This window comes from Curcuma longa, unplaced genomic scaffold (genome assembly GCF_044706935.1).
Source record: "Curcuma longa cultivar G26 ecotype Majalengka, Jawa Barat unplaced genomic scaffold, ITB_CL_G26_1.1 contig_19288, whole genome shotgun sequence".
Lineage (NCBI taxonomy): Eukaryota > Viridiplantae > Streptophyta > Magnoliopsida > Zingiberales > Zingiberaceae > Curcuma > Curcuma longa.
Window position 1 is genome coordinate 1 of NW_027431058.1, and position 23,982 is coordinate 23,982.

The 23,982-nt window shown below is 35.3% G+C and overlaps 2 protein-coding genes across 2 annotated transcripts; one reads left to right on the plus strand and one right to left on the minus strand.

The window, feature by feature from the left end:
• The first annotated feature begins 695 nt into the window (after positions 1-695).
• Positions 696-3,460, plus strand: LOC141817084 (uncharacterized). Its single transcript, XM_074704774.1, has 2 exons — positions 696-2,689; positions 3,027-3,460. The coding sequence occupies exons 1-2, from the start codon at positions 845-847 to the stop codon at positions 3,174-3,176; spliced, it is 1,995 nt and encodes a 664-aa protein (XP_074560875.1). The 5' UTR covers positions 696-844; the 3' UTR covers positions 3,177-3,460.
• Positions 3,461-12,232: 8,772 nt separating this feature from the next.
• On the minus strand, positions 12,233-20,167 carry LOC141817082 (putative aminodeoxychorismate synthase, chloroplastic). The gene is made up of 3 exons (XM_074704772.1): positions 20,094-20,167; positions 13,385-14,026; positions 12,233-12,971 (listed from the first exon to the last, which is right to left on the minus strand). Exons 1-3 carry the CDS (start codon positions 20,165-20,167, stop codon positions 12,449-12,451), a joined length of 1,239 nt encoding a protein of 412 aa, XP_074560873.1. The 3' UTR covers positions 12,233-12,448.
• Between the last annotated feature and the right edge of the window lie 3,815 nt (positions 20,168-23,982).

Genomic DNA, 23,982 nt, shown 5'->3' on the forward strand with positions numbered 1-23,982 from the left:
ATATGAAATCATGAAAATTTCAATATGCTCAGGCAAGTGTAACTCATTTGTTGAAATTCTCATGCAATCATCTCATCAACCTTGTTGCTGCAAAACAATTGTAATTAATACTTTGGTCGATTGTATTTGCAGAGAGTACTTGGGGTCGCTTCTTCAAAAATGCTGAGTTAGAGAAAACAGTAGAACAAGATTTGTCTAGATTGTATCTTGAACTTGATGACTACTTTCACACACCATTGTTCCAGGCCATGCTAAGAAGAATATTGTTATTATGGTGTCTCCAGCATCCAGAGTATGGCTATCGACAAGGCAAGCTTTCTTACTTAATGAAATTTATAACTACTATTGAAAATCTTTAACTAATATCTGCTTCATGACTGTGCTGACCATATTGTAAGAGAATAAAAATTAAGAAAACATGATGGTCTACTGCCATGGAACTCATTTTGTTTTGATATGGATTTGGAATGAAAAACAACTCTTTTCCTTGCTTTATTATCAAGGCATTGACACCGTCATTATGTTCCAGGAATGCATGAACTGTTGGCTCCTCTATTATATGTGCTTCATGTTGATATCAATCGCTTCTTTCAACTGCAAAAGCTCCATAAAGATTGCCTCGATGAAGAATTTGATGGAATCTCTTTCTCTAAAAATGATCTCTTTGATTATGGAAATAGAAATGTCAAATTGGGACTCTGGGATTGAAGCAACTAATGGTCTTGATGGGATGAGCAATGACCATTCCATCAATGAGCTTGATCCAGAAACAAGAGATGTACTTCTGTTATGTGATCCTTATGGAGCAGAAGGTGAGTTGGGTGTTATTGTATCAAAATGATTCATGGAACATGATGCTTATTGCATGTTCGAGAACCTAATGGATGGAGCTCAAGGTGTGGTTGGGTTGGCAAGTTTCTACTCTCCAGTTGTTGGATCTGACACAAACAAACCTCCTGTAATTGAAGCCTCATCAGCCTTATGTCATTTGCTATCTCTTGTGGATTCTTCTCTTCATAGCCACCTTGTTGAGCTTGGGGTTGAACCTCAGTACTTTGCTCTCCGTTGGTTGCGGTGTCTATATGGCCGGGAGTTTCGCCTTGATGACCTCTTGATAATCTGGGATGAAGTATTTTCTTTTTCAAATAGTAGATTCATAGGTGATGATATGCAATACAACTTCAAGGTTTTATGTTCCCCTAGAGGAGCGTTTATTACAGCTTTGGCAGTCTCAATGCTTCTTTATTTAAGATCTTCCCTTTTAGCTACTGAAACTGCAACCACCTGTCTACAAAGATTACTGTGTTTTCCGCAAAATCCTGATATGAGGAAACTCATCGAGAAGGCTAAATCCTTGCAGGCTCTTGTTCTTGAATCAAATATATTTTCCCCTCTATCTGAAAGAGAATTAAAAAAGAATAAGCTTACTGTCAGAAGGTTCAATCTTCCATCTGGTTCAGCTTTGCCTATGACTTTGCCAAATATAGTACCGGATAGTTATTGGGAAAAGAAATGGCTAGTGCTGCATAAGGATGAAGAACCCAAGATGCAAAATTCTGATTCTAGTTCAAGTGTAATGACGAAGATATTGACTGAGAAATTAAGTTTATCTAGGACAAAATCAGAGTCACTTGAGCCAGAAATTGCTCGTGCTCAATCTCCAATTAGTCGACAGCATTTTAATGAAACATCTGCTGTCATTGAAAATGTACAAAGTTCATATCAGGTTGAAGAACCCAAGATACAAAATTCTGATTCTAGTTCAAGTGTAATGACGAAGATATTGACTGAGAAATTAAGTTTATCTAGGACAAAATCAGAGCCATTTGAGCCAGAAATTGCTCGTGCTCAATCTCCAATTAGTCGACAACATTTTAATGAAACATCTGCTGTCATTGAAAATGTACAAGGTTCATATCAGGTTGGAGAACCCAAGATGCAAAATTCTGATTCTAGTTCAAGTGTAATGACGAAGATATTGACTGAGAAATTAAGTTTATCTAGGACAAAATCAGAGCCACTTGAGCCAGAAATTGCTCATGCTCAATCTCCAATTAGTCGACAGCATTTTAATGAAGCATCTTCTGTCATTGAAAATGTACAAGGTTCATATCAGGTTGACAAGTTGCCTATGATCCTAAATGTGAATGCTACAAAAGATTCTCCAGTGGAACTGGAAGATGAGAGTACCTATAATTGTTCTGCTGATGAAACAATTCTGAGTGATGATGACACTTCGGTGTTACCAATATCTACATATCCTCATGATCATGAAAATGAATTGGAGAAAAGCAGTTCAACTACAAGCTCGTTAATTGGTGATGACAATGAAGATACAATCAATTTGGAGGAGCACAGTGGTCAAAACATCAAAAGTCAGTTCGCTCAAGAGGCTGAAACCACTTCTGCTGTTGATGGTTCAACAGAAGAGAAATCACTTGCAGCTCCAAATGGCTGGAGATCACTAGAAGGTAAATTACAATGGTTATGGAAGTTTGGCAGAGTTTCTAATAAAGAAAATCAAGGGTCACGTCCATTCTGTACCACGGGAGATGCCAAAAAGAATAACCTTGATAATGAAATTACTGATGAGACCAACTACTTTGGAATTAACAAGAGGATTGAAAGAGACACAAAAGTGATGGATGCTTTAAAAAGTCTCGGACAGTCTATGCTTGACAATATTCAGGTAACATATGTTTTGGAGTCATATTGAAGAAAGAAAAAATATTGTCTTCAATCAGTTTACTTATAATTTCGAACATAATCTTTTAGATCTTTAAATTATTCTAAAGATCTTTTTTTGCACCAGGCAAGTTAAGGATGTTACTAAAAACATGTTTACCAGATTAGTTTTGAAACTAATTACTATTCAAAATGAAGAGTTACAAGATTACAGTAGGATCCCAGCTTACTGAAATCATTGAAATACCAAAATATCTTATTTTAGCTTTTTTACTATGTTTGTTTTTATGAGTATTTTAGTGTTGTTATAATCTTTCTTTTTTCCTTCCCTTCCCTTATAGGTGATTGAATCAGTCTTCCAGCAAGAAAGGATTAAATTTGACACATTTGAGAATTTGTCAAACAACATTCTTGGCAGTAAAGGCCAGACTGCAACTGTATCAGCTCTAAAGGAACTCCGAAAGATTAGTAACTTGCTACAAGAGATGTAAGATGAAATGAATAGAACATTTATACATTCGTAGATACATTCTTTATAGGTGTTTGATAGCAAGACCTCCATTTTTCTTCCATTTCGTGGAAGTAAACATCAGCAAACTTAGCCAAGAACAAGAAGTTATAGATGAACCATCCTCTATTTCTTTTACTCTAAAAGGTAACTGGGATCTATCCAGTATCATTTGATTGCTTCTCTGTCAGGGCTTGGGATTTGAATTAATAATACCTCCTGGGCAGTATGTTCCTTGTGATTTACTTTCCCAGGTATTTATTTACTTTCACTATGTCATAATAATACTTAGGAATCTAAACTCTAATTATTTCTCCTTTCCTATGGAAATGGCTGTGAAATAGTAACTTACAAAAAATCAATTTGAGCTTATGATGGTATGCCAGTTACAGAAGTTTACAAAGTTTAGCAATCATCATCCAATTATCTCTGACCATTTTTTATATTTATTCATTTCTGACCATCTGCCTTAAGATATCCGCATTGTAAATTTTTGATACATTTTATTAGAAGTTATCTTTTGGCTATAAAGTATCTCTGGACTTGTAACTCATTTTTGTTCATATAATGCCTTGTAATCTAGAAGGATGTTGAAACACCAGAAACTGATGTTTTTTACAACAATGGGTAGAAGAGCACCATGAATTCTTCTTACCTGTACCTGAGAAGAACAACTCAACCAAACCAAATTAGAATGTTTCTGCTGAAATTGCCTGATATAAATACATATGCAGAGGTAGGGTGCAACATGTCCATACAAGTGTAGGTCACTGATGATGCCTATTAGAGATCTTCACATATGTTGACTACTCGTGTCCCAACTTCAGTGACATTGTCATATTCAGTGTAGGGGCTTCTCCATGTGATGAGCTCATTGTTTTGTAAGTGGCTGGGCATGATAGGACGATTAACATGGCGACATGAATCATAACTTTTTAATTAGTTATAAGGAAAAGGTGAGAATTGAACTTTCTTTAAGATAATATTGTCCCACGTAAGTACTCACAATTTATGTCCTTCAAAATAAGATTATGTTCATTGTTACTAAGTCGACTGCTAAAGTTGTCTGTTTTCCTAGGACAAAATCTTGGTACCGATCTATAATCTCCAACCAAGTGGTGTGTTGACTAAAAGGCAATGCTAACACAGGTGAGCCCTTCTTTGATCAATGTGTGAAAGGCCGCAAATGGCCCGAGTGTTTAGTCAATAGGCCTATACGAGCAGTGTTAAGTCCAACACCCTATACGACATCTGCGGGCCCAATTTGTGTACATGTAACCTATACGACGTATGTGTTTGAGAGTTGTCCCACCTTTTCAATCTCGTATGGATCATCATTTCTGTTTATTTAAGTTAGTGCATGCTCAACGACATCCACAATGGGGATATTTAGAGAGAATATTTCTTCAAATGCCCTCAAACTTCAAATATCTCTCTTTGGAGGGGATAGAAATCGAGATATTAATTAGAAAATATCCTCAAACTTCAAATATCTCTCAGTGGAGGGGATAGAAATCGAGATATTAGAAATCATCGGACTAAAAAATTTTACCGGATGATTTTTAATTATTATAAAAAAATAAAATAAAAAAGTATGAGTTATGAGTCTACTTGTGCTTGCTGCAACTTTTTTTTGTTATTTATTTTTTTTTAAATTCAATGAAGCAACCGTTTAATTGAACGCAACAATTTAATTTTTTATTATTTGATTGAGAACGTATCAATGTTCAATTCTTTAAACATTGAACAACGTTCATTTTTTTATATATATATATATATTGTCATATTTTCATCCATTATTCATCACAAAAAAATCACTATATATCAAAAATTTAGAGAGCAATGGATAACAATTCCCGCCATTATTTTAGAGATTTGTTGAATTCTTCAAATATCAATGAAAATTCAAGTGAAAAAAATTCTCGAGTTCATCCTAATCTCCTCAATCCTCAATTTTTATTCCCCACACAACACTACATAATTTTCAACCTTTTCTATACCCACCACTATATTATCATAATTTCAAAAATTATCTAAAATTTTCAAATAGCGACCATCGAGCTCCGTTTTATACATGTCTCTTGGAATATTGACAAAGTAGTCAATATTTTATGCAAGCTCCATCTTATGAAATTAATCTACTTCAATCATCAAGGATTCAATCAAATGAATCGAGAAAGGCTAGTGTTGATGCAAGTGACGGTGATAAAGGAATAAAAACACCTCATGCAGTCCCCGATTCATAATTTCCTTCATTCTCATCCAGAAATAGAGTTTAACAATATTATTTTCGATAAAGCAATCAAGACGGACAACAAATCGAATAGAGATCATAACAAGCGAACAATGTGAACAGTAGAGATGATAAGCTCCTTGCAACAACCTACACAATTATAAGTGAAAATCTTGTAGTTGGTAATGTCCAAAAGAATGAGTCTTTTTGAAAACGGATGGTGACATACTACAATATTAATCGAGAGAAAAGAGCTAAAAAGAGAACTACGGATAAAGCAAAATCACATTGGGCTTCGGTGAAAAAGATCGTGAATAGATATAATGAAATCTATAATAAATTGTACAATGATTGACCAAGCGGATGGAGTGATAAAGATTTGATGGTGCGGGTTTATGAAAAATACAAGAGTACTTTTAAGTCTACTTTCCAATATGAATATGTGTGGAGGATTGTAAAAGATTGTCCGATGTATGTTCTTCAATCCTCAGGGCGACAAGCTGTAAAGAAAGCAAGGACATCAGAATCACCAAGTGCACATACTGACTCTTCTAATTCTAACACAACTGTTGATGTGGATGATAGAGAAGTCTGATCTCGTCGAGATTGGACAGAAGGCAACAAAAAGGAAAGGCAAAGAAAGAGTGTGTCTAATCGATGAATTGAGTCAAGTTGTGCAACAATCAATAAGACATTTGGAAGAGTATAATAATAGTAGGAAAGTGGGCCAACTCATTCAAGCACATTAACTCCTCGTAATGGACATGCAAGACATGACAAATGAACAACTTCAGAACCATCTAGCGATATATGAACAGCTGAAGAAAAGATTGAACATGTAGTGGATTTGTTTGTTTTATTAACTTAATGTGGTTTGTAATTTCTAAGGTTTATCGTTTTTGTATTTTAATAACTTAATGTGGTTTGTAATTAATATTTTCATATCATGTGTTTTAGTATTTGTGTAATTTATTTTTCGATTATTAATGTTATATATAAACTAGTTGTTAAAAAATAGTCGTTGCAAACTAGTAGTTACAAATTAGTCATTGCAAACTAACCATTACAAACTACAAACTTACCGTGGCAAACTAACCGTTACAAAGTAGCCGTTACAAAATTGGTATAAAAATAGGAGATGAAACATTCACAATTCTCCATATCATATCTATTCTCCTCTTTCTCCCACTAAACTCTTCATTTGTTCTAATATGTCTTAAGATCCTAACCAACCTAACATAGAAAGCATTCCTGAAGACACAACGAGCCATATAACTCGTTGGCTTGAAATGCAACTGAGATCACTCATTGGCTTGAAATGCATGAACAAAGGTACAGTTTCTCTAGGATGTTAGGAAGTCTTGATTGTATTTATTGGGCCTGGCAAAATTGTCTGGTTGCATGGAGGACATAGTACACATGAGACGATCATGACTACCCAATAATTGTACTTGAGGCGGTCGCATCAGTTGATTTGTGGATATGTCATGCCTTTTTTAGAGTTGTTGGGTCTCGTAATGACATTAATGTACTTAATGAATCACCTATTTTTAATGATATCTTGAAAGGAAATGCACCAAAGATTAATTTTATTGTGAATAGTATACAATATACAAAAGGGTACTACCTAATAGATGATATATATTCGGAATGGGCCACCCTTTCAAAAAGAATGTCAAAAGTTTTTCCTACCCTAGGATCCGAAAAGAATGAAATTTAAGGAAAGACAAGAAGTTGCAAGAAAAGATGTCAATCGGGCATTTGGGGTGCTCTAAGCTCATTGAGCAATTATAAGAGATCCAGTGTGACATTAGTTCATGGATAAATATAAATAAATTATATATACATGCATTATTTTACACAACATGACTGTGGAAGATGAAGGTCATACAATATCGATTTGGGATCGCGAAGAACAAGATATTATCATAGTGAATCAGGGCTCAACCACCGAATTTGTTGAATACATTCGAAGAAATTCTAAGTGGCGTGATATTCAAATCATAAGTTTCATCATAAGTTTCATCTTGGAAATATATCACCACGATGAGTGAATGACTAATTTATCATCTATGAAATATTTAGTTATTTCAATTTTAAATTTATGAAATATTTGTATTCATATATTGTATTATTTCTTTTAAAATTTATACGTTCTATATTGTACTGTTTTATTTAAATAAAATATTAATATTAAATTAATTTTATTTAATATTAAATTGAATAATTAAATAATATAATTAATTTTATTTAAATATAAATTAATAAAATGACAGTGGCTCATAAATATTTGATTGGTGAGGCTCATAAATATTTAGTTTGTGGTATATTTCATTATGAAAGTTGGGATATTTGAAGAATGAGATATTTAATTGATGATGTGAATATGGGGATCATAAATATTTGACAGATATATTTGATATCATTGTGAATGCCCTAAGTATTTAGATCTTTAGACAAGGTGGAATCAAGCTTATGTCTTCATAAGATAGTTATCTATATGGTTAAGAAAATCAATTTTCAATGCATATCAACTAAATATAACCATGTTTCACTTACCCTAGGGTGCTTCTAAGTTGCCCCCGGACATGATTGAGTTGGTTACTACGGGTAGATATTGGTACAATAGGTAAGGGTTGAATCTCGATGAAAGTCGAGAAAAATATCTTCTCCCACAGTAGCCAACTATAACTTCTCGATTTACCTTCTCACATATGGTCGTGGGACCGATCGTGTGCACTGTTGGGGTGACAGATTCCACTTTTTGCTACAATAAAGTGCTTCTAAGTTTGTTTGATTTTGTGGACTCGATCACACATTGTGCCATGCCAAATAGAGTCGTCATGCATTTTAAAAGATTGAGTTTTTTGCTAATGGAATTGTCCTTTTAAACTATTGTTGATTTAAGAATCTTATCCCACACATCCTTTCCCTACTCCATACTCAAGAATTTCTATTATTCGAGTCTTTTGCTTTACGCCTTTTCTTCTATAATATTCATCTTCTTCATTTCTTCTTTTCATTTTTTTCTTGGATATCTTGATCTCTAGACCATCATTTTTAGCTCATGTAAGTGAATGTCATGGTTTATAAGAGTGTTTTGACAAGGTTTCATTGCGACCAACTGTCCAAATAATATCAGACTTTGGATCAAGATTTTGATTCATTCATTTAAGCTTCTCTCCTTTGTGTCTTATTTTATCTCTTAGAAAATGAGGTTCTATTCTAGATTTGTCGAGATTTATTCCATTACTATCACTTTATAGAGTTAGTTGATACCCCTAGTAATAACGACACCCAAAATAAGTAGGTTATGTTTACATGGTTTTCCCATGCCGGCATCACATGTTCTAAGATCCAATCCAAGGGGCCAACCTCTGAGATTGGGTTGGTACATCATCTATAGGTTGACCTCCTGAGTTAGCTAGGTCAGTACATCTACATCTATAACCTGACCTCTCGAACGGTTGGTACATCTATATTTGTAGGTTGACTTCTCGAGTTGAGTCTTTTCAAGCTCCCTAATCTGAGCTATCCAAGCTTCCTACTTCGAGTTCTCCCCTCTAATGTGCTCCGAGCTCCTTGAGTTCCTTTCTCCAAACACTTTGAGTTTCCTTAGCACACACTATTAATGACTAATAATGGACAATGATTAACATTAATAGTGGCTATTATGATTAATAGGATTAATGTTTGAAATTGTTTCTACTATCTCTTTGTAGGTCTATTTGAACCTTCACCTATAAATACTAAGGCAGGTTGGTATGCTAAGTTATGATGTCTGAAATTTTACTAAAGGGTTTTTTTTTCTCTTATTCTTATTCTCTATCATTCGATTCACCTTATTGACTTAAGCATCAAAGGGACATTATTTCATCTAGTATATGCATAGGTCATGTTACAGTGTCCAAGTCGAATCACATTTTGTTAGTCGGACTTCATCCCTACTTTAGCATCCACCTCATTAGCAAACCTCTGCATCAACCCTACCAACTCAATATTCGACTCAATAATAAATTTTCATCACATCATTTTGGCATTGCCCGTGGGAATGAAATTAAATGAAGCTAAGATATTCAGGTAATGTATACTAGAAAACTCATATTGAGGAGTCTTGAAAGAAAAGTTCTTTTGATCTTTGATGAATTTATTTAAACTCAATGTTGCTAATAATTATTTTTATTAAATTGACTCAAAATAATTAGTTTATATAGGCATTTTACATAGGTATATATGTTTCTTTCCTTTCAACTTCCTCTTAGCGCTTACAGGATCGAGTTCCCTTTTACTATTCTCTCCTTGACCTCAAATGTTAGGTTGAGGGATCAAGTTCTATGGGTATTCTCTTCTATCATTCTCTCCTCAATTTTAGAGATTCACTCAGATCATGAGATCAAGTTTTATGGTATTCTTTTTTATTATTCTCTCCTCAATCTCAGAAGTTTGTTCAAGTTAATAGATTAAATTCTGTGGGTTTTCGCTTCTGTTATTCTCTCCTCAACCTCAAAAGTTTGCGCAAGTCAAGGGATCGAGTTCTATAGGTATTCTTTTTTATTATTCTCTTCCGACCTCAATGATTCTCTCATTTATTGAGTTCAAATATATGCTTTTAATAGTCATGATCTTCCATAAATAAACACATTATTTAGTTATTCAGTGTAAATTATATGTATGTAATTTTTTATTGACTCAATACAAATTTGAGTTGGTATACAAAATCAAATGATAATTGTGTTTCCACTCATCATTCATATAGTCCAATTTAATCAGCATTGATCAATTATATAACATATCCCATCAAATGAATTAATCATTAAATGAACTAATCATGAAATAAACACATCATTAAATGAACTAAATGAACTCATCATTAAATTTAAGATTGTTAACACATAACACTCTTTTGATAAGTTTGTTAACACAAAATATACTTTACTAACTCATAACATAAACAACTCTAAGAAACTAAATAGGTCACTACTACTCCCATTATGACAGACACTAGTACAGTAGTAATTAACACAATCTCTATCTTTCTTGACTTAGCTAGGACATTCTCAAGTAGACTGACTTCTTGATTCATTGAATCCACATTTGGATTCTTTTCTAAATCCACCTCAATCTCTTCAGGATCCTCTCATGGAGGTGATCCATAACTATCCACATAGACTAGATAATGAAGTAGCTCTTTTGTCATCTCCACATACATGGTGCACTCTTCATAGCGCCCCTATATATGGTGTTCTACTTCATTGAAGCGTTTCGATAGCGATCGAACTAGAGTCCAGATTCGATAATTATCCAGGATAGGAAAATACTGTTGCTCGAGTCTCCAAAATAATTTATCAAGCCTCCCAATGTATTCTCTGACTCCATAAACAGAATCATATACTTTCTCTTTGATAGTCTTCCTCAGTTTATTTCGCAACACATCACAATGAGTCATAGTGCATATCGTCTATGTCATCTGAAATTGAAATCAATAAAGTTAGTACAAATCAACTAACCAGTAACAAAACTGGTTCATTCCAATTCAAAATATTCATAGAACCAACACACAACATATATACAATCAAGAAAAATAAAATTTCTTATTATTTAGGAGTTCCAGTCGAATGTTCAATCAACTACTGAATTCAGATTCTAAATGGTCTGAGTGTGATCAACTCCTCCCAAGCACTCCAAGCGCTACTGCGCTTCATTTGCCCAAGTTCAATCAAAAACAGACTCCTCAAGTCGAAGTCGAACCCGAATAGGTATATCTCGAACAACTTGGCTAACGTCTCCACTCGGAAAACCTGAGTCACGTTGTTAACCGAGTCTGAGTACCCACTCGATACACCCGAGTCTCTCGATTTGTGAACAATGCCAACTCTATAAGCTAGCCGAGTCTAAGATATTTAAATTTTAATCTTAGTTGTTCTTCTGAACAACCACTCGACATGTTAGGTATGCACTCGACTTGCTGAACATCCTTTTTGACATTCCGAGTCCGAGTTATGTGTGTCGATTCCGAGTGGAATTTAACCAACTCTGAAGTCGGAATTTGAGTTGTGTGATTCGAGTCCAAGTCGGATTCATCATCCCGAGTCTCATTCGATATCCTCATGTCGAAGTCACTCAACACGACTCAATAATCATGTCATTAAAACAAAACCATAGTGAGGATCATTTTTAAGGATTGAATATAAAAGATTAATTTTATTAATTAAACATGTCATTGTTGATGCAATCAAATTCTAAAGAATTAAGTTCAACCATATCGTTTTGATATGTTTGATAAAATATTTAACTTAGATTCACATAGTATGTCAAGTGTGCAAGTTATTTGACATTGATATTATACATAAAATGAATGAAGACTAAATGGATCGAGATTATCGAATATTTAGTAAAAAAGAAAAGTCCGCTAATAGTATTTGCGGATGAATAAAAACCAAGTGAATCGAAATTGATCCAAAAGAAAAATCCAATAAATGTGACAAATTAGTAAAACTTAAAGATAAGATCCACTGACAAATAAAAAATTCCAATAGTAGAGATTAATTCAATACCTAACACAAGAGAAGTCCTTAGTATCTCTTTCAAAGTCAATTACTCAACAACTAGTCACATATAGCGAATTAAGATGATTAGTCAACTAAAAGAGTCAATCGACAGCAAACCGCTTACAAATAAAATAAATTCTAATTTGAATTAAAGCAGACTCGATAACATTTTAATTGATTTGCATAATTAATTGGGGCGCTGCTTGAGCATAGAACTTAAATTGCAGGCTTCACAAAATTATAATAGGGTGTCTTTACAAAAATAATCCCATTTTATAGAACTTTAATCTTCTCTCAGAAACAAGCTTCAAGCAAAAGAAAAGTGAGAACATAACCTCTTATGATAATCTGAAGTATAGCTTAAATATCGTAAGCGTGGTACAACAAATCATTCTAAAACCATTGTTTGTTGACTAATTTTATTGAGACGTAATGAAGCATCATTGATCGCAAGAAATGCTGGTGGATCTTAGTTTAGGAGACCATTTTTAATGAGGTGCCAAAGGTGTCTGAGTGTTTGCTGCATTCTTCTACAGCACCTGTCGGGGCTTTTGCTTTCAGCATCATCTCAGCGTATTCTTCTTCGGGCTCCGATAATGCTGTAATTGCGCCACCAGCACCGACTGATGCCTCCCCCTTGTGCAGCACAACAGTTCTTATAACGATATTCAGATCAAATGTTTGATTGTACGAGAAGAACCCAATGGATCCGGAGTAAATGCCTCTCGAGCAACTCTCCAGTGAATCAAGAAGCACCATTGACCTTATCTTCGGGGCTCCAGTCATTGAGCCGCCGGGAAATGCAGCTCTAACGCAGTCAATGGGGCTTGCATCAGGTTTCCTCTTCCCTTGTATGGTGCTGACCAAGGTATGAACAGTTGCATATGATTCCACTTCCATCAGTCGAGGAACATGAACAGTGCCTGGCTTGCACACCCGTCCGAGGTCATTCCTTAGGAGATCTACGATCATCAAATTCTCAGCCTGGTCCTTTTCACTATTGGAATCAGACAGGAAAAGAAACAAAGAAAAATTAAGGGCAGAAGACTCATTGAGCAGTTTCTATAAGATGCCCAAATTTAAAGAAATAAACTGATGAAAGAGTTCACAATAGACTAATTTCAAAGTCTCAGTCAATTCACTAACTTTTGGTCTATCATAGACTGATCATGGTACGAGAATATCAATCTTATACTTGGTAGTGCCCTTTCTTCATTAACATTAGCCAGTTACTAACTTCCTTTAATAAGCTTCAAGCATAGATGAAATAGTGAACAAAATTCGATGTGCTGAAGCTGTTCTTAGGTTTCATATGCTGTCTTAAAAGCTACTAAGAGATAAGGTTGTTCAGAGCCAAAAATAAAAACCCAAGCTAACATAAAAATTGGCATCATTAGCTCATAGTCTGACCTGTATTGCAGCTGCAGTCTAAGATGGTCATCTTCATTCTGTGTTCTACCACGGGCTACTGTACCCTTAATGGGTTTTGCCTCAAGTATACCATCACCATCCAATCGAAGAAATCTTTCAGGTGAGGAGCAACATATGCATAGGTCTTCCTTTGTAAAATTCAGCCAAGCAGCATAGGGGGCTGGATTTTGATTTCGAAGTTTTAGGTATAAAGCCAGGGAGTTTATGTTATCAACCCTCCTCCTCATCTGTGTTGTTAAGCACAATTCATAACTCTCTCCGTCTTTGATCAACTGCTGACACTTTTTGATATCCTTGATATACTGACTTTTTGATTTCTCAATTACAAAGCTTCCTTCATTTGGTGCAGCACATGATTTTTGCTTGTTCAACTTCTTGATAGATGGTGATCTTAAACTCAGGAGTTTCTTCTCGGTATCAACTAACCATGAATCTTCTTTTGAAGTTCTGTCTTGGTCCTTCAAAGTACCAAAATTAAGATTTTTATGCAAGGAAAGGAGATATACATCCCCATTCCAATGATCTATGGCTACAAGCTTATCAGCAAAGAAGAAGCAAGCATCTGGGGTCCTTGATATATGCCTATTAAAAGGTGCACCGCATTCCACTTTAAGATTATACCTGCTCCAACAGTCAATTAAAATTTTAGCAAAGTACAAACAAAATAAATAAACAAATAAAACACGGCTATCCTTAATGTTGAACTTTGGGTAAAAATTATTTGGGTTGCCAACTTAACTAGTCCCCTCTATATGTATTAGTCTTATTTTGACTTTACATTTACACATAAAAATTGTACATTTACAACTAAGTTCCTACATATTTAAATTTAAAGTCTCCAAGGCTCCCTTGAAGCTTATTCAATGATATTAAAAAGACCTGACTTTGTTTTGGTGTTTTGATGGTTGTTTTTGATGTTTGCCTTGGTAATATGGGATGTGGTCTTGATGTTTCTTTGTTTATGTGATGTTTTGTTTGGTGTTTGGACGATTGTTTGGCCGGCTTTGAGAGATGTAGATGCTGGAAATTGTGTAGGGCCGATTAGTATGATCCTAACCTCCTGCGTGGGGTGGTGAAATGATTGGATGAGTATGTGATGTTATAGTGTGATTAAGATCTTGTCCTCAATTATGAGGGCAGGTCATGAGTCCTGTATTGTGACACGTGGATTGGGGTATTTTCCTCATGAAGCGCTTTTATACATATGTACCTTTTTCCGAGAAAAAGACCTGACTTGTTGCAAATGCATTCAGCTCTAGGACCTTTTCAAAGTTAGTTAATAGAACTCTCATCTATTTGCTGCAATTTATAAATGAAGTATGATCTCTTTGCATGACACCTTTTCCTTAACAATGTAGTGATCCATCTCAACATATCTAGCCCCCTCTAGAAATACTGAATTGAGGCATGCATGTAGCAACATGATTGTCACTAAACATCTTCATTGACTTGACAGGAGCATAACCTAACTCAGCTGATCAATTAGTTGAGCTAGATAAGTTAACATGCAACAAGAGACATTACCTTCTTGCTTTTATAAGATATCAAATTTCCTCCCAAGAGAACACAATGACCCATATCTGTGGGAGAATCTAACCAATCTGCACTTGTATACTCTACAAATGATCTCAATAGTAAGATCTTTTCTTAATCATTTTTAATATATCATAGAAACCTCAAAGATCTCTGAGTAATCATGACATTGTCAAGTCCAGTTTAGAGTTACCCTGTCTAGCCCAAGCCACTAATAACTGGAGTCTAATGAATTCATGGCTTATACATGGTGCCAAAACCGACACAAGCATCGGGTTTGGAGCCAGCACGTGCACATAGACTGAGCTACCCACAATCCATATGTCCGGCCCAACCAAATTCTTCACTCCTCAATGTGCTATAAATACTCAAATTCCCATCCCCATAAGTCAAAACTCACATGACCATTGTGTAATTGGTTTTCTAGGAAATCAATCATGGGCCATACCTATTGTAGAGGATATAACTCATAGTTGTGGTCATAGAACACTAATTATCACCTCCCTTTCAACTGTTTGATAATTGTTCAAAACTCACATGACCATTGTGTAATTGGTTTTTAGGAAATCAATCAATACCTATAGAGGATATTCATATAAAAACTAAATCACCTCATCCCTTTCAACAACTAGAAGGTTTTATAAAAAAGTTTTATTTTTACAATATTATTTTTAATATTTTAATATTTAAATAAAGATTAGTCTCAGTTGCCCCTGAGCTCAATAGAACATTCATATAGGCACATGCCCAACATAAATAGAGTCAAGCGAAGCTCAATCCCACTCAATAGGCTTGGTTGTGCCTAACCTATTCTCAATCCATTGATAACTTAACACACATAGAGCCTCAAGAGATTGACTTATTACACTCATTAGAAAATAAGACGTCAAATTTAATGACTGTGAAATAGTTTATTTTACCAACCAATTTAAGATAATTTCTTGAAACAAAATTATTGTGTATCCTAGTATAAAACTAGCTAGGATCTATGGGGTATTGACTGGTTGAGATCCTATTATATTTGCTAAGAAAACCAAGTATACATTTTCATTGAGAGATATAAATGTTCTCATGATTGAGCAACTCTATGCCTAAAAATAATTCAAGCTGCCTAGATCGTCAAAGAAATTCTATATTACTTGAAAGGAAACTTAGTAACTCATATATCTCACATGCAAAACTAAGAAAGATTAAAGAGAAGAGTATGGTGGTCGATGGACCACATCACGTAATAGTAAATTACAAGAATATAATGGTCCTACGAGTAGTAGTCTATGCCAAAGTATATTTTTCTTGAATTATTGAAGTATTAGCGATGCAGATTAGGCAATAATTTTGATTTTGGAGTTGTTTGGTAGTTCATGTTATGTTATTTGGTAATTTATTTTTGACCTGGTAGTCAATTAATAGTAGTGATTATTGTATTTCCTAATTTGTTGAATTATTTCTTTATCGTAGAATGGAATGTATAAAAGTGTCTAGTCTCTCATGTAGTTGGCAACTTTGATTAATAAGAATTTTCTTTTTTTTTCACTATATGATATCGTGTTTCCTATAGTGTTATGTCAATTAATATTTTGATTCAATTTAATAATATTTTTATTCTCATGTGCGGGCCCATCCACCACTTCGTCATCTCATCCATTACCAACTGCCATAACACCACTCACCATCGTGCCACCCACTTCTAGCAAAATAGCTTGTGCTCCTCAAACACTAGCTAACCCTAGTTTCTCCTACAGTTCCATGCACCATCATGTCACTCCCTCTCCTATGGTAGAAGGTCCAACCCTATTCCAAACCTCAACCTCACTTTGTGTAACTTTTGTGGATTCAGACACCAAGTACAACAACATAGTCTACATAGTATCCAACCGTCATTGTTGTTCGCATATTGTTTAGGAGTCAACACCACTGAATTAGCACCTAAGGAATGTCTTCATCCCCCTCACAGCTCCTAGGTGGTGTTGTTGCCACCTAGACAGTGTTGAGCAACATTTATTTAACATCTCATAAACTTGTGGCCACAATATCACTTATTGAATGGCGTGCACACTAATTCGGCAAAGCAGATAACACATTGTTATCTTTGTACATCATACCCCACATTATCCCCACCATTGCTTTGGTCCTTTAGCCTCCTCGACCTCATGACATTAACACCAAGTTATGTCCAAAAGTGTCTCCTAACTTGACCTCAGTCAGCCACAAATAGAACTTGATTTAATTAATCCCAAGTAACCCAATTTTGGCATTTTCTAATTTACTCTAAAAGGTTTGGAAATTCATAAATTAGTCCCTAGAATTTTACATCTTAGTCCTACAAATTTAAAAATATACAGATGAACCCTTAATATTAATAAAACTCTTACATGATTTGTTCAAGGATTAGCTTTTTCATCAAGGACCTTGTGGTGTAAATTCTACAACAGCAAAGGCTTGCATTCACTCATAATTTCATTCCCTCGTTGAAAGTTTTTTTATTTAATTTAGTTAACCTTTACTGTTTTCTCACATTTCCTCTATTCCTACTTATTCAAAAAATATATATCCTTATTTGCTTAGTTTATACTTGTTTCTTTTATGTATTGTGTTACTGAGCTTTATAATTTCCATTACTTGTCATCGTCCACAACAACTATGCTGAGAAACGTACATAGTAGGTGTGACCTAATGGAAGACGAGCTTAGGACTCCACAATTTAGTGGATGACTTAGAGCAATGTTACTAGTATAATCCACAAATTAGTAAAGGAGAAGGATCCTGAGCAAATAGATCACACACCTCATCTAGCCCCATGATATTTCACAAATTGGTAAATGTGAAGGATCCTAAGCTAATAGATCACACATCTCATCTAGCCCAACAACAATCCATAAATTGGTAAAGGAGAAGGATTCTAAGCCAATAAAACACACACCTCATCTAGCCCCATAATCGTCACCTAGATAACACAAACCATAATCATTATTCTGCTCTGGAGGAAGATTACTTTTTCTAAAACTCACACTAGACCGCAGCCTAGACATGAGTTTAACACCACCCGACCACCTGATTGGTTAAGCTTAAAGCCCTTATCTTTGATAGGTGTTTGGACTTAAACATATTCCTTGATTGGGACACTAAACTTAAAGACTAACTATTATAGGATGGCCCAAGCCTAACAAACATGATTTGCAAAGTTCAAACTTGTTTGTTTGGCAAAGAAATATTGGTAGAGCATCCAAAACTAGTATGTTGTTGTAGAAGCCAAACCTATCACAAACTACATAGCAATGAGGCACAAATTGATGGACAAGTATATGTTGACACACTTCACAAACTTATCAATACACTATGTATCAATCTAAAATAATCGCCGCATAGCAGTGGTAAAATACTCAAAGAAGCAATGAGAAGACAAGGGTTTGAATTCCAAATGGAATGAGTCGACTTTTGAGTCTGCATAAACTATGCTCCGGATTTAACTAGTCAGCAAAATGGGAGGAAGGTTGTCTACATCCAAGATTAATCGGGCAACGCAATAACGATCAGATGTTCAACTCAATAACGATCCTTAATATTATGTCATTGAATGCTGAATGGAGGAAAAACATATATAATGGGAATAAAGGAATGAGGATGTGATCATACGGATAGAAGTTGTTGCGATGAATTCGTGACAATCAAAGATCTTGAAGAAGACGTCCACGATGTTCTCGAAGGCATCGTCAATCATGATTTGGAGCTTCATCATTCACCGTCGCATGTTTCGTTGATGAGCCCTATCTCAACCGAGGAATCTTTTTTGTCGAAGGAAGATCTTCCAAGAATTCTCGAAGTCATCCACCACCTTCTCGTGGTATCATCGCTCGGCGTCGGCAGCATCACTTCGGCGCATGTTGGCATGCCGATGAGCCCTATTCCAACCGAGGGATCTCAAAAAGGATGATCATGTTCCAAGAATTCTCGAAGTCATCCACCACCCCCTCTCGTGGTATCCTCGCTCAACCTGTCGTCGCCATAGCCACCGACACCTGAGCCCGTCGTCCCAATCCAAACCCTAGAATTCGCTATCTTGCAGCCCGAGCTGTCAAACAGGCTAACCCATGGTGGGGCGGTCTAACTCATGACGACTCCATCATATGGCGGGCGGGACGGACCAACCCACTAACTTGACGGATTGGGAAATCTCTAATCCAATCCAACTCAAGACGGGCCGCGGATTAAGTGGGCTAACCCACAGGCCTATTAAAAAAATATAAAAGTATTAAAAATTTTAAGTTTAAAAAATATCTAAATTACTTAAACAATTTATTATATAAAGATTAAAATCATTTTAATGGTATTTATATTTTATGTTTTTTTTAAAAATATTTTTCAAATAATATATTTTTAAAATATTGCATCTGAAAGCTGTCAAACGGGCCAACCCATGGCGGGGCGGGCTAACCCATGGCGGGCCCATCATATGGCGGGGCGGGGCGGGCTAACCCACCAATTTGGCGGGTTGGGAAATCTTCAACCCAACCCAACTCAAGGCGGGCCGCGGGTTAGGCGGGCCAACCCGCGGGCTGTTAAAAAATAAAAAAATATTAAAAATTTTAAGTTTGAAGTATAATTTAAATTGATTATGTTGAAAGTTTTAAGTTTGAATTATAATTTTTAAACTTAAATTATATTTTAAATAGATGAAACCCACTAATTCATTAAGTTTTATACTTTAATTTTAAAATTTAAAATAAATAAATAAACTTTTCAACCCGCGGGCCAACCCAAGCCCGCTGCGGGTCAACTCACGCGGGTCGCGGGCCTAGGCGGGCCAACCCACCTCAACCCATCTTAAAATGGGTTGATAAAATTTCAACCCAACCGGCCTAAATTTCTTGGCGGGGTGGGCCAACCCGGCGGGCCTAACCCAACTTGACGGCTATATCTGAGTATGTTAGATATATTTTTCTAAATATATTTTAATGGTCTTTTTTGATATATTTTACAAAAAATATTGTTAGTGGTATTTTTTTATAAAATGTATATTTTAATATAATATTTTTTTATAAATATTGTTAGTGCCCATTCCCGCGCTCGCTTCGCCGATCTGGATCAAACCTCCGTGCGCTCGGTCCCTTCGCCGATCCGGATCAAACCTCCGTGCGCTCGCCGATCTGGATCAAACCTCCGTGCGCTCGCCTTCGCCGCTCGACGCCCTATTGCTCGCTGCCAGTCGCAGTCGGCTCCGTGCGTCTCCATCGCGACCGTGATTCTTTAGGGCTTTAGGCTTAAGGTAATTTCCTTTCATTGCTGTTCATGTCGCCTTTCATTGCGCTGTTCATGTCGCCTTCGCTGATTTCTTAGGGTAATTCTGAACGATTTCTGATAGCTTCCTTTTTGAATTACATTGAACCGTGATTCTTTAGGGCTTTAGGCTTAAGGTAATTTCCTTTCATTGCTGTTCATGTCGCCTTTCATTGTGCTGTTCATGTCGCCTTCGCTGATTTCTTAGGGTAATTCTGAACGATTTCTGATAGCTTCCTTTTTGAATTACATTGAACCGTGATTCTTTAGGGCTTTAGGCTTAAGGTAATTTCCTTTCATTGCTGTTCATGTCGCCTTTCATTGTTCGCCATTCATGTCGCCTTCGCTGATTTCTTAGGGTAATTCTGAACGATTTCTGATAGCTTCCTTTTTGAATTACATTGAACCGTGATTCTTTAGGGCTTTAGGCTTAAGGTAATTTCCTTTCATTGCTGTTCATGTCGCCTTTCATTGTTCTCATTGTTCACCATTCATGTCGCCTTCGCTGATTTCTTAGGGTAATTCTGAACGATTTCTGATAGCTTCCTTTTTGAATTACATTGAACATTTATGCTCACATTGCAGAGGAAAAAACAATGTTGGCTATGCTTTTTGGATTTAGCCGACGGCTTTCTACTGGCATCATGCCAGCGCTTCGGACCATCCTGACTAGTACCCCTACTGGCATCAGGCCAGCGCTTCCTACCCCTACAACCAACGAGTTTTTTTGCTTCTGGCATCAGGCCAATGCTGGAAAAAAATACCGAATTTTCGGTATACCGCACATACCCAACCACCCTGACTAGTACCCGTTTTTACAACCAACGAGAACATTTTTTATGCTTCTTAAGTATCGTACGCATCATAGGTTGTTGGATAAAATGGATCCAACGGTATTAAGTGGAGAGATTGTAAATAAGAAAAGAGCTGTAGGATTGCAAATCAAAACAGAAACAAGGTTTGGAAGTTATACTGTGACAACTGATTGCTGTACAGAAACAAGGTTTGGAAGTTATACTGTGATAACTGATTGCTGTTACGAGCTCTCTGGAGCTATGGCACAGATTGCTTCGTTGGAGATATGTATGCTTTTTAATTTTTCTAAATAGAATAAGTTTTAGATATATATATATTCACTAAATATTTGATTTGATTTAATGCAGTTTGTAGATGGATCAAAGGTAAAACTATAGATGAAGCTTTGCGTATAACAAATAGGTAAATAAATTTATTAATAAATGAATTTTTTTCTTAGAATTACTAATCTGTCATTTTTTATTTGTTTAAATAGAGATGTTTGCGAATATCTTGATCTACCACCGTGCAAAGACAGATATGTAATGGTTGAAGAGATTTTCAGATCTACTCTACAAAATACAGGAGGCATATAGTATTACTTGCAGCTGAGTAGGGGTGGGAAAAAATACCGAATTTTCGGTATACCGCACATACCATACCGATATTTACCGTCCATACCGAAAATTTCGGTATACCAAAAATTTCGGTACGGTATAATACCGTACTGAATTTTTCGGTATCGGTATCGGTATGAAATTATTATTTTTCGGTATTTCGGTATATACCGAAACACCTATTATATATCCTCTTATAAATTATTTATTATTTTTAAAATTGATATTGGGTACGGTATTTCGGTATGATCGGTATACCGAACATTTTTATACGATCGGTATGATCAGTATGATCGGTCGGTTGGTCGGTATTTCGGTATGATCGGTATGATCGGTATACCGAACATTTTGATCGGTATGCATTTTATACTATACTGAAAATTCGGTATACCAAATTTTCGGTATACCGAAATTCCGGTATACCGAATTTTCGGTATGGTAACGGTATAGGTTTTTTTTATGCCGAAAATTTCGGTACGGTATACGGTATCGTATGTAAAATTCGGTATACCGTACCGACCCAGCCCTACAGCTGAGCAGGTTATAAGCTGATAGCAAGACATTAAACAAACACTTGAGTCGTACTTTGAGGAGTCCTGTAAGAGTCTAAGTCTGGTAAGAAGTTTGCATTTGCAGTTACTAATAGTAATCTGTGAGTTTCCATATCTTCTGCTTATTTGCTATAGTTTCTGCAATTTTGTGTTTTCTATCCTGGTATCAAACCCACGTCTAATGAATTGATCTTTGTTTCTATAAGGGTTGAGTATTACTTGCTGCTGAGCAGGTTATAAGCCTGCTTCTGTAACCATCTTTGTTTCTATAAGCTGCTTTGAGGAGTCCTGTAAGAGTCTAAGTCTGATAAGAAGTTTGCAGTTGCAGTTCCAAACAATTCTTTCTGCAATTTTGTGTTTTCTATCCTGGTATCAAACCCACGCCTAATGAATTGATCTTTGTTTCTATAAGGGTTGAGTATTACTTGCTGCTGAGCAGGTTATAAGCCTGCTTCTATAACCATCTTTGTTTCTATAAGCTGCTTTAATGAACACATATATTTTAAACTTATTGTATGTACTAAAGTTTTACATGTGTATATGCTTTTTTAACTCTCTGAATATGAGAACATCATAATTTACTATTACGATTTTACATAAGGTTTAGTAAATATGATGTGAGACTTTATTTACTATTGCGATTTTATATATGATTTTGTAAATATGAGTTATAAGATTGAATCATAGTTTACTATTGTAATTTTACATAAGGTTTAATAAATATGATTTGGACCTAATTTGGATTATAAGTAGGACTCTTGAAAATGGGCATGTACAAATTACATTTTTATGTCATTTTCATACTACACATCCATATTTGATTTATATCATTAATTAAATTAGAATTGTGATTACTATTGGATTTTGTTACAGTTATAGTAACTTTGACTTCTTTAATCTCGTGCTAATTTAATTAATAAACCAATTTGTTTAAAGAGTTGTTTAACCCATATAGTTTGGTATGTTGAGCTCAACTAAAGTGTTGCATGATGTGTATGGTATCAAGTATAGTTCAAGTGAGAGATTAAAAGGATTAAGTTCTCATTAGGGGATTAATCTTTATTTTGTAGATTTATAGTTGAATTAACACTAACAACAATTGTCATTAAGGTATTAAACCCCATTAAATGATCTAATGCTTATAGCATGAAGGAGCTTTATATAAATTATGTGGATTCAATGTGTAGATACAATAATTCGATTCGTTAATATTAATGGATTGTTAACAGATTATAGGCTTTATGGTGGATGGTCCTGTAAGATTGACTTGGTATGAGAAGAGAAAACTTTATTTGATTTGGACATCTTAAATGAAGTCTTAACTTTGATCTTCTTCTTCTTTGGACTCTTCTACATTTGATTTATAAGAAGATGATTTCTCCTCAATTCTTCCAAGGTACCATGAGGTTGATTTACAAAGACAAAATTTTAATTTAATCACTGAAATAGAATTTTAATTTGGCTATGTATGCCACGCTCGTCTTTTAACTGATGAGTGCTGTATGGTTATCAATCTCCTACTCAAAATAAAGGCAAGCTTGTCTGGACCCACCAGCGTGCATTTGTCATTAATTAATTAATTAATTACTCCTACGTGGCAATCTCATCCCACAAAGACTCCTACTCCAACTTTGCAATCCACCGCAAATAAAATAAAATAAAATAAAATATAATATAAAATAAAATATATAAAAACACTGTCCACGTCACCATCTTAATGACACAAATGCTCACGTTGGCAATGGCACAAATCTTCACGTTTTAAATTCGTTTTTCACTATGTTTGTCTAAATAGATTATATATATA